Source organism: Myxocyprinus asiaticus, chromosome 7 (assembly GCF_019703515.2).
Source record: "Myxocyprinus asiaticus isolate MX2 ecotype Aquarium Trade chromosome 7, UBuf_Myxa_2, whole genome shotgun sequence".
Classification (NCBI taxonomy): domain Eukaryota; kingdom Metazoa; phylum Chordata; class Actinopteri; order Cypriniformes; family Catostomidae; genus Myxocyprinus; species Myxocyprinus asiaticus.
The window spans coordinates 43636659-43646750 of record NC_059350.1 but is presented as its reverse complement, the minus strand read 5'-3'; the positions used below and the strand labels follow the sequence as shown (position 1 = coordinate 43646750).

The following is a 10092-nucleotide window of genomic DNA, read 5'->3' as shown; positions in this document are numbered from 1 at the left end:
TATGCAATGCTTTATTGATGCATTTTAGGGTTTTTTTTTCACAGTTGAATGTCTTTTTTTCACTGTTTCTATGAAAATTCATAATTTACTCACCCTCATGCCATCCCAGATGTGTATGACTTTTTTTCTTCTGCTGAACACAAACGCAGATTTTTAGAAGAATATCTCAGCTCTGTAGGTCCTTTCAATGCAAGTGAATGGTGGCCAGAACTTTGAAGGTACAAAAAGCACATAAAGGCAGCATAAAAGTGATCTATACAACTCCAGTGGTTAAATCCATATATTCAGAAGCAATATGATAGATGTGGGTGAGAAACAGATCAATATTTAAGTCCCTTTTTAACTATAAATTCTCCTCCTTGCACTGTAGATGGCGACATACACAAAGAATGTGAATTGCAAAAAACAAAAGATGAAGAATATGAAAGTGGAGATTTATAGTAAAAAATAACTTAAATATTGATCTGTTTCTCACCCACACTGATCATATCGCTTCTGAAGATATGGATTTATCCACTGGAGTATAGATTACTTTTATGGTGCCTTTATGCACTTTTTGGACCTTTAAAGTTTTGGTCACCATTTACTTTAATTGTGTGGACCTACAGAGCTGAGATATTCTTCTAAAAATCTTCGTTTGTGTTCATAGTTTAGTCATACACTTCTGGGATGGCATGAGGGTGAGAAAATGATGAGAGAATTTTCATTTTTGGATGAACTATCCCTTTAAGCAATGCTATGCTAGATTGGTATGTTTGCTATCCTGTGTGAGCCATCTAGAGGGAAAAAGGTGTCCTCACAACTGTGCTTGGACTAAATTTTTGATGTGTATACCTGCTAAAAGTGAGTTAAATGTTAAGAGTATGAGTACACTAGTTTATAGATGTCCTCAAAGCTAACAAACATGGACTAAATCCAAAATTCTCTTATTTGATCTTTCAAGCTATATTTGCAGATAGAATTGAAAACCATGACGTTTTTCAAAAAGGATTCGCGAATCATCCCCTGTACCTTAAAACTGATCTCAAAAACAGTCTGTGATATAGAAAGATATGTGCACATTATTCATCCCAGAATGAAAATGACAGCAGCAATACAACTCTGACATACACAATGTGCCCTATACAATACACAACACAGCAAACTAAAAAGAGGAAAATATTGGAAGGAATGTTCATAAACTACATGTTTATGCATGACACTTGAATTTGTATTAGTATGAGCCATTGTTTTGTTTGTTCCCCCTTTAAAGCTTCTATTTTAAATCAATGGGAGAAATAGGAACGCTCGGCGGTTGTAGAAAAGGAAGTCCCGCCTTACAGTTAAAAGAGATAATCAGCGTTTAGATACAGAGATTGCCCGTCAATCAATTCGAGAACGCGCATGCGCACTAGCTGATCCAGCCTGGAAAATGGCGTTTTTGGCGTGTTCAGAATCAGCTTTATTGCCAAATATGCTTACACATACAAGGAATTTGTCTTGGTGACAGGAGCTTCCAGTGTACAACAATACAAAAACAGCAGCAAGACATAGATAATAATAAAAAATAAAAAACAGTTATACACATACGTACATACACATATGTAGTGCTATCTAATACAAATCTGTTATCTGTTATGTACAGTGCAAATGTTTTTTGTTTTTTTTCCAGAGGAATGAAATGGCAGGAGAGGTTGGATAAATATAAAAAAAGACTAAACTGTGTATTGCACATAGTTATTGCTCAATGGGGCAATTTAATTGTTGATGAGATGGATAGCCTGAGGGAAAAAAACTGTTCCTGTGCCTGATGGTTCTGGTGCTCAGAGCTCTGAAGCATCGGCCAGAAGGCAACAGTTCGAAAAGGTAGTGGGTAGGGTGAGTGGGGTCCAGAGTGATTTTTCCTGACACTGGAAGTGTAAAGTTCTTTAAGGGGGAGCAGGGGGCAACCAATAATCCTCTCAGCAGTCCGAATTGTACTTTGTAGTCTTCTAATGTCTGATTTCGTAGCTGAACCAAACCAGACAGTTATTGAAGTGCAGAGGACAGACTCGATGACCGCTGAGTAGAACTGTATCAGCAGCACCTGTGGCAGGTTCAACTTCCTCAGCTGGCGAAAGAAGTACAACCTCTGCTGGGCCTTTTTCACAATGGAGTCAATGTGTGTCTCCCACTTCAGGTCCTGTGAGATGGTAGTGCCCAGGAACCTGAATGCCTCCACTGCTGCCACAGTGTTGTTTAGAATGGTGAGGGGGGTCAGTGTTGGGGTGTTCCACCTAAAGTCCACAATCATCTCCACCGTTTTGAGCGTGTTCAGCTCAAGGTTGTTTTGACTGCACCAGACAGCCAGCTGTTCAACCTCCCTTCTGTATGTAGACTCATCATCATCTCGGATGAGGCTGATGACAGTGGTGTCGTCTGCAAACTTCAGGAGCTTGACAGAGGGGTCCTTGGCGATGCAGTCATTGGTGTAGAGGGAGAAGAGTAGTGGGGAGAGCACACATCCCTGGGGGCACCAGTGCTGATTGTACAGGTGCTGGAAGTGAGTTTCCCCTGTCTCACAAGCTGCTGCCTGTCCGTCAGAAAGCTGGTAAACCACTTACAGATAGACATGGGAACAGAGAGTTGGTGTAATTTATTCTGGAGTATAGCTGGGATGATGGTGTTGAAAGCCGAACTGAAGTCCACAAAAAGGATCCTAGCATATGTCCCTGGTCTGTCCAGATGTTGCAGGATATGATGCAATCCCATGTTGACTGCATCATCCACAGACCTGTTTGCTCGATAAGCAATTTGAAGGGGATCTAGAAAGGGTCCAGTGATGTTCTTCAGGTTGTCCAACACCAGTCTCTCAAATGATTTCATGACCACAGACATCGGGGCGACAGGTCTGTAGTCATTAAGTCCTGTGTTTTGTGATTTCTTTGGGACTGGAATACTGATTGAGCGTTTGAAGCAGCATGGGACTTCACACTACTCCAGTGATTTATTGAAGATCTGTGTGAAGATGGGGGCCAGCTGGTTAGCACAGGATCGAAGACACGCTGGTGAGATGCCATCTGGGCCTGAAGCTTTCCTCGTCTTTTGTTTCCGAATGACGCGGCTCACATCATCTTCACAGATCTTAAGTGCAGGTTGAGTAGCAGGAGGGGGGAGGAGGGGGGTTGCAGGAAGTGTTGGTGTTTGTGTGAAGTGAAGGTCAGAGTGGGTGTGGAGTGTGAGATTGGGCCTTTCAAATCTGCAGTAGAACACATTCAGTTTGTCAGCCAGTTGTTGGTCCACCACAGGGTTGGGGGTAGGAGTCCTGTAATTTGTGAGTTGTTTCATGCCACTCCACACTGATGCAGGGTCGTTAGCTGAAAACTTGTTTTTCAGCTTCTCAGAGTAGCTTCTTTTAGCCACTCTGATTTCCTTGTTCAGTGTGTTCCTGGCCTGATTGTACAAGACTTTATCCCCACCCCTGTAAGCATCCTCTTTGGCCTGACGAAGCTGCCTGAGCTCTGCTGTAAACCACGGTTTGTCATTGTTGAACTTAGTAGTCCTAGTAGGAATGCACATATCCTCACAGAAACTGATATATGATGTAACAGTATCTGTGTGCTCGTCCAGGTCTGTGGCTGCAGCCTCAAAAACACTCCAATCCGTGCAATCGAAGCAGGCTTGTAGTTCCCGCTCTGCTTCATTGGTCCATCTCTTTACAGTCCTTACTATTGGCTTGGTTGATTTTCATTTCTGCCTGTAGGTTGGAAGAAGATGAACCAGACAGTGATCAGAGAGTCCCAAAGCTGCTCTAGGGACAGAGCGATATGCAACCTTTATTGTTGTGTAGCAATGATCCAGTATGTTCCTGTCTCTGGTGGGGCATGTAATGTGCTGTTTGTATTTGGGCAGTTCACGTGTGAGATTTGCTTTGTTAAAATCCCCAAGAATAATAATAACTGAGTCCGGTATTGTTGTTCTGTGTCTGTGATTTGATCAGTCAGCTGTTGCAGCGCCGCATTCAAACACGTGTTTGGCGTGATATACACAGTCGCCAGAATAAACGAGGAAAACTCCCGCGGCGAGTAGAAAGGCTTACAGTTGATAAAGAGCGCTTCCAAATTAGGACAGCACATCCTCTTTAACACTGTTACATCTGTACACCAACTTTCACTGATGTAAAAGCATGTTCCACCGCCTCTCGTTTTCCCCGTTAACTCCACGATGCGATCCGCTCTGAACAGCTGAAAGCCCGGCAGATGTAACGCGCTGTCCGGAATGGCTTCATTCAGCCAGGTTTCTGTGAAGCACAAGGCAGCAGAGGTTGAAAAGTCCTTGTTTGTGCGGGTGAGGAGATGTAGTTCGTCCTTTTGTTAGGAAGAGAGCGGAGATTCGCAAGATGAATGCTCGGCAGCGTTGTTCAAAATCCCCGCCGACGGAGTTTGACCAGCGTGCCTGCTCGTCTTCCTCGCCTGCGTCTCCTGAACAACAAAGCCGTGCCTCCAACTAAAATGCCTAGCAAAACGTTGGAATATTCAAAAACCGGGAAAAGACTGTCTAGTATAAACTGTCGAATGTTCAGCAGTTCGTCTCTGATAAAACTGACTGGAAAAAGATTACTAAACACAGGACAAACAAACAAAAACAACAAAACAATAGGAGCGCTCCACACCAAAGCGGCCATCCACGGTGCCATCATGATGACATATATCTGTCATATAATTCTGAGGTAAAGAAGCACAACATATGACAGCATTGTTGTCAGATTTTACTGCTGATTTTAAAGATGTTCTTTAACCTTAATCTTGACCAACTGGAGATTTTGGTCTTTCAGCCTTTCAAGTAGATAGGAGCGGTACTTTATGCCGCCTGTTTACATAGAAAATAGTTGCCCAGCCTGTCCGAGAGAGTTCCAAAGATAGCCGTCGAGTGGACTGACTTGTCTCTGATTAAAAATAAACCAGTGAGGACTTTTATTTTGAAAGACCTGGGTGTGTACACACCCGGAAGTTGAACGAGCTCTCACAGCTCGGTATTTGACCAACGCAGTGAGCTCGCTCTTGTGCAAGTCAAACTTACTACTTGTCATTTTCCTAGCACTTCTGATCCTTTTTTGTTTTTGCTTTTAAGATGCCTCTTAAATTCGAGCTGTGTCCCGGTCGCATGATCGGAGGAAACAACCCTTGTTTCATTATTGCAGAAATCGGACAGAATCATCAAGGAGACATTGAAATCGCCAAGAAAATGATTAAGATGGCAAAGGTAGGATTTATTTTGGGCTGTCAGTATCATTCCATCGAATTGATTCTTGTTTATAAGACTGAAAGTAATTTTCTTTATTGAAATCTGATTTTCTGAGTTTTGTGAATTTTCTGGTTAGTGTTTGTATGAGTTAATTTACTACTAAAATTCACTATTCTGTTGCAGACAAACTCGTTTACTATGAAATGTACTTTTAAAAAGTTTCTATCAGTAGTAGTGCAGTGGACAACAGGTGTCCAGTCCTCTTAATCTGATAATGTAAATAAAATACTTGGAAATCTTATTTCATAGCTGCTGCATCTCAAGTCACTTCCTTATGCTTTTGGAGGTTTTCCATAGAGTAATGTTTGACACCAACTTATAAATGGGTTTAAACTCACTATACATGTAATAAACCTGTTTTTACATATTAGTAATACCTGAAAATGCTTTAAACATTATCTAGATTAGTACTGACTCATTTTCTGAAACAGAGCACTGTTCATAATTTCTGTTTAATTACAAACGCATTGAATAGAAATGAATTTTGCTGTCATTACTTAGGGGATATAACTAACTATCATCTTCTAGGACTGTGGGGCAGACTGTGCCAAGTTTCAAAAGAGCGAACTGGAGTACAAGTTCAACAAGAAAGCCTTGGAGCGACCATACACCTCCAAACACTCCTGGGGAAAAACTTACGGAGAGCACAAGCGCCATCTAGAGTTCAGCCATGAGCAGTACAGAGAGCTGCAGCAGTACGCCAAAGAAGTGGACATCTTCTTCACTGCGTCAGGAATGGACGAGGTAAGCGGGAGTAACGCATGCGCACATAACGCAGAGAAGACTATACCTTTAATTTACATACATATACATCATGTTTATTAGGGGTATAATTTGAAGGGGGAAAAAAAGTAACGTTAGTCTTTCTGGTAATAATAATAATAGATATAGCCCAGATGTTTAAATATACATTTTGATTCATTTTGACTGTTTATTAGAAATTAATATATGACAAAGACAAAGTGTCTGCAATTGTTAATGTTTTCTAATATCAATTCATATTGCTCATATTGCATTGTTGTGTCCCCAGAACTTGCTCAGCTCCAATAACTTGTTTTCACACATGATGGTGCTGGTGTTGATTGTTGTGTTCTTGTCCTCTTGTGTTCCTGCTTTAAGATGGCTGTAGAATTCCTCGATGAGCTTAATGTGCCTTTCTTCAAAGTCGGATCCGGAGACACCAACAACTTCCCCTACCTCAAGAAAACGGCCCAAAAAGGTTTAATAGTTAACAACATATTGGTTACAGAAGGGAAATGGACAGTCAGTCGGTCATTATTGCAAATAAACCTCAACAGGGAGTTTAAGATCCTGACGCAAATTGGAGGGGTTTTGTCTTTAAGGGATTTGCAGTAATAATGACCTGTTGACTGTATAATTGACTCACTTATTTATATCAAATAAGTAAATGAATTCACATGAAATATTATTTGAATGTTGAAATTGCATTATTATGTGAGAAGAAAGAGACCACAGCACTCACAGCAATGAGACATGAAACTAGCAGAGCTACAGTATGTAGGAAATCAGTTGTCGGAGACAACAGTCAATTATAATGTTTAGTGGTCATTATATAAAAATATATGTGACCACAGTGGTAAATTCCAGGGGTAAATGTACTGAACATTTATGGTGGCATAATATACTTTTTAGTTAAATATATATATATATATATATATATATATATATATATATATATATATATATATAGATATATATAGATATATTATTAATTACAAGTACATGTTCAACATAGCTCAGTCAATATATTACCATCACAACCCAGCCCACCATCCATTTCTTTGCATAAATTGTTCATTCCAAGATATAAATATATTATAAACAGAAAAAACAAAAAACAACCTTGAATAAAAGAAAGCTTTCAAAACTAAGTATTGTCTAAGTACTGGTGAGCATTTAAATTTGAGTGTGATAAATTGCAGGCGAAAGCCCAAAAATGCACCAGAGTTAAAGGGGTTTAGCAAAAAATGGTAAGACATTCATAGAAAATACTGACGTCTGGTGCTTTTGTGTAACAGGACGTCCCATGGTAGTGTCGAGCGGGATGCAGTCAATGGAGACGATGCGACGTGTTTACGAAACCGTGAAGGAACACAACCAAAACTTCTGCATCCTGCAGTGCACGAGTGCATATCCACTAGATCCGGAGGACGTCAACCTGCGAGTTATCACAGTAAAGAGACCACCTCCTGCTTTATTTATATCAAAAGAACCAGCACACATTTATCATCATCGCATTCATTGTGTTCAGCACTATTTATGTTTTTTGATCTTCATAAAAACATGTTTTTAGACTTAAATGTATTCTACTCAAAACAATTTGAATGGAAAGTATCAGCTGTAGGCCTCTTGACTAGAGATCATTTTAAATCCTAGATCACATGCAGCACAAAAGAATAATGGATTCTGTTTACTCGAATTAAAATTAGCTAAATGAATCCTGCAAAACCATGAACTGCAAAGTAACATACTGTATATATTAAACATGCTTGTTTCCCAAACAACAGGAATACCAAAAGGAATTCCCAGACATTCCCATTGGTTACTCTGGCCATGAAAGTGGGATCAGCATTACTGTGGGGGCAGTTGCACTAGGAGCAAAGGTCGTGGAGCGCCACGTGACCTTGGACAACACCTGGAAGGGCAGTGATCATGCAGCATCTCTGGAGCCCGCAGAGCTGGCGGAGTTGGTGCGATCCATCCGCACGGTGGAGAGAGCTTTGGGCAGCGGAGTGAAACGCATGCTGCGCTGCGAGGTGGCCTGCCATGATAAGGTCAGAACAAATCCAGTACAAAAACTTGCTGCAAACATACCAAGCAGATTTTGTACTGATCCTGCCCTCTGTTGAAGGGAATAGTTCGGTTAACTAATATATATATATATATATATATATATATATATATATATATATATATATATATATAACATAGATACAGAACATACATTTTTTTTCCTAGTTAGACTCAGCATTGCATTCCTGCCTCCACTGCATTCCTGTCCTCTCCCCATTTCTCCTATGCTTCCTCCCAAAACATCCTCTTGCTTTCCTCCTATTTACTTTCCACTCCCTCTGTCCATTACCCTTTAAGTAGCCCTCTAATTCTTAACTGGGTTCTCTGCTTCCTTCTGTGTTGTTTTATGTGGGACTTTTTGTTTTTACCAAACACTTTGTCTTAAAAGTAATCTGCACAGTCAGGCCATTCCTATAATTTGTTTTGTCTTCCACTCCTCTCTAGCTGGGAAAATCTGTGGTGGCAAAGATAGCCATCCCGAAGGGTACAGAACTAACCCTTGACATGCTGACTGTGAAAGTAGCAGAACCGAAGGGTGTAGCTCCAGAAGACATCTTCCAGCTGGTGGGGAAAAAAGTGACTACTGATATTGAGGAGGATGAGAGTGTCACTAAGGATGCAGTCGACAACTATAGCAAGAAAGCCAAAGCTTGAGGAACACTGAGTGTCTCTCTTCAACATGGGATTCTGACTGGAAGCAAAATATGCATTATTCCAGATCCACAGTTATAAAGTCACTACATTTTGTCTGTCTGGCAGAAAAATACAAATGCATCAAAACAAAACAACAAATGCTGTTTTTATCATCAGACCTGTTCATGCTGTTGTATGGGTTATCATTTGCCAAATGCTGTTGAATAAATAATGGGAATGAAAGCAAATTTTGCCATATCTGTATTCTGTCACTGCTCTATCTCATGCTGTGTGTTGTACATTTTGGTTATATGACTGAATTATTTAGATATATTGATCAACATATTAGGGTTATGTTAAGGTTATTATAACCCATTAAAGTGATAGTTTACCCAAAAGTGAAAATGCTGTCATCATTTACTCACCCTCATGCCATCCCAGATGTGTATGACTTTCTTCTGCTGAACACAAATTAAGATTTTTAGAGAAATGTTTCAGCTCTGTAGGTCCTCAGAATGCAACTGAATGGATATCAAAATTTTAAAGCTCCAAAAAGCACATAAAGGCAGCATGAGTAATCCATAAGACTGGTTAAATCTGTCTTCAGAAGCTATATGATAGGTATGGGTGAGAAACAGATCAATATTTAAGTCCTCTTTTACTATAAATCTCCATTTTAACTTTCACATTATTCTTTTGTTTTTGCCGATTTTCATTCTTGGTGCATTTCGCCATCTACTGGGCAGGGAGGGGAATTTATTGTAAAACTGACTTGCATATTTATGTTTGTCACGCACACTCATATTGCTTCTGAAGATATAGATTTAAACACTGGAGTATTATGGATTACTTTTATGTTGCTTTATGTGCATTTTGGAGCTTCAAAATATTGGTACCCATTCACTTGCATTGTGAGGACCTACAGAGCTGATATATTCTTCTAAAAATCTTCGTTTGTGTTCAGCTGAAGAAAGTCATACACATCTGGGATAGGATAAGGAGTAAATGATGAGTGAATTTTCATTTGTGGGTGAACTATCCCTTTTTGCCTTCAAACTCAAAAAAAATATTGATCTAAATAAGTCAAAGGTTTTCACTAATTGCAAGTTTGTGTTTAATTTAACAAAAAGTACCATGCTACTACCACGCTTTTTATGACGTTTACCATGGTAATATGATTGATTTTGTATAGAAATCATTGAGTAAAATTGAATTTTTCAAATTACTATGATTTTTTCCATCTGATACCATGACCACCTTCAAACTACCCAGTCTCCCTGACGAAAGTAAGCTGGCATATTCTTTTTTACATAAAATAGCTGTAAAGATCCAACAGTATTTAAGTAATTGAGAGATTTTTCATGATAAAGCGTGTTTTATGTT

At 39.7% G+C, this 10092-nt stretch overlaps 1 protein-coding gene across 1 annotated transcript; it reads left to right on the top strand.

Moving 5' to 3' along the window:
* The first annotated feature begins 4966 nt into the window (after nt 1–4966).
* LOC127443667 (sialic acid synthase-like) lies at nt 4967–8957 on the top strand. Its single transcript, XM_051702410.1, has 6 exons — nt 4967–5220; nt 5791–6006; nt 6382–6481; nt 7302–7456; nt 7791–8057; nt 8521–8957. The coding sequence occupies exons 1-6, from the start codon at nt 5089–5091 to the stop codon at nt 8728–8730; spliced, it is 1080 nt and encodes a 359-aa protein (XP_051558370.1). The 5' UTR covers nt 4967–5088; the 3' UTR covers nt 8731–8957.
* Nucleotides 8958–10092: the final 1135 nt, after the last annotated feature.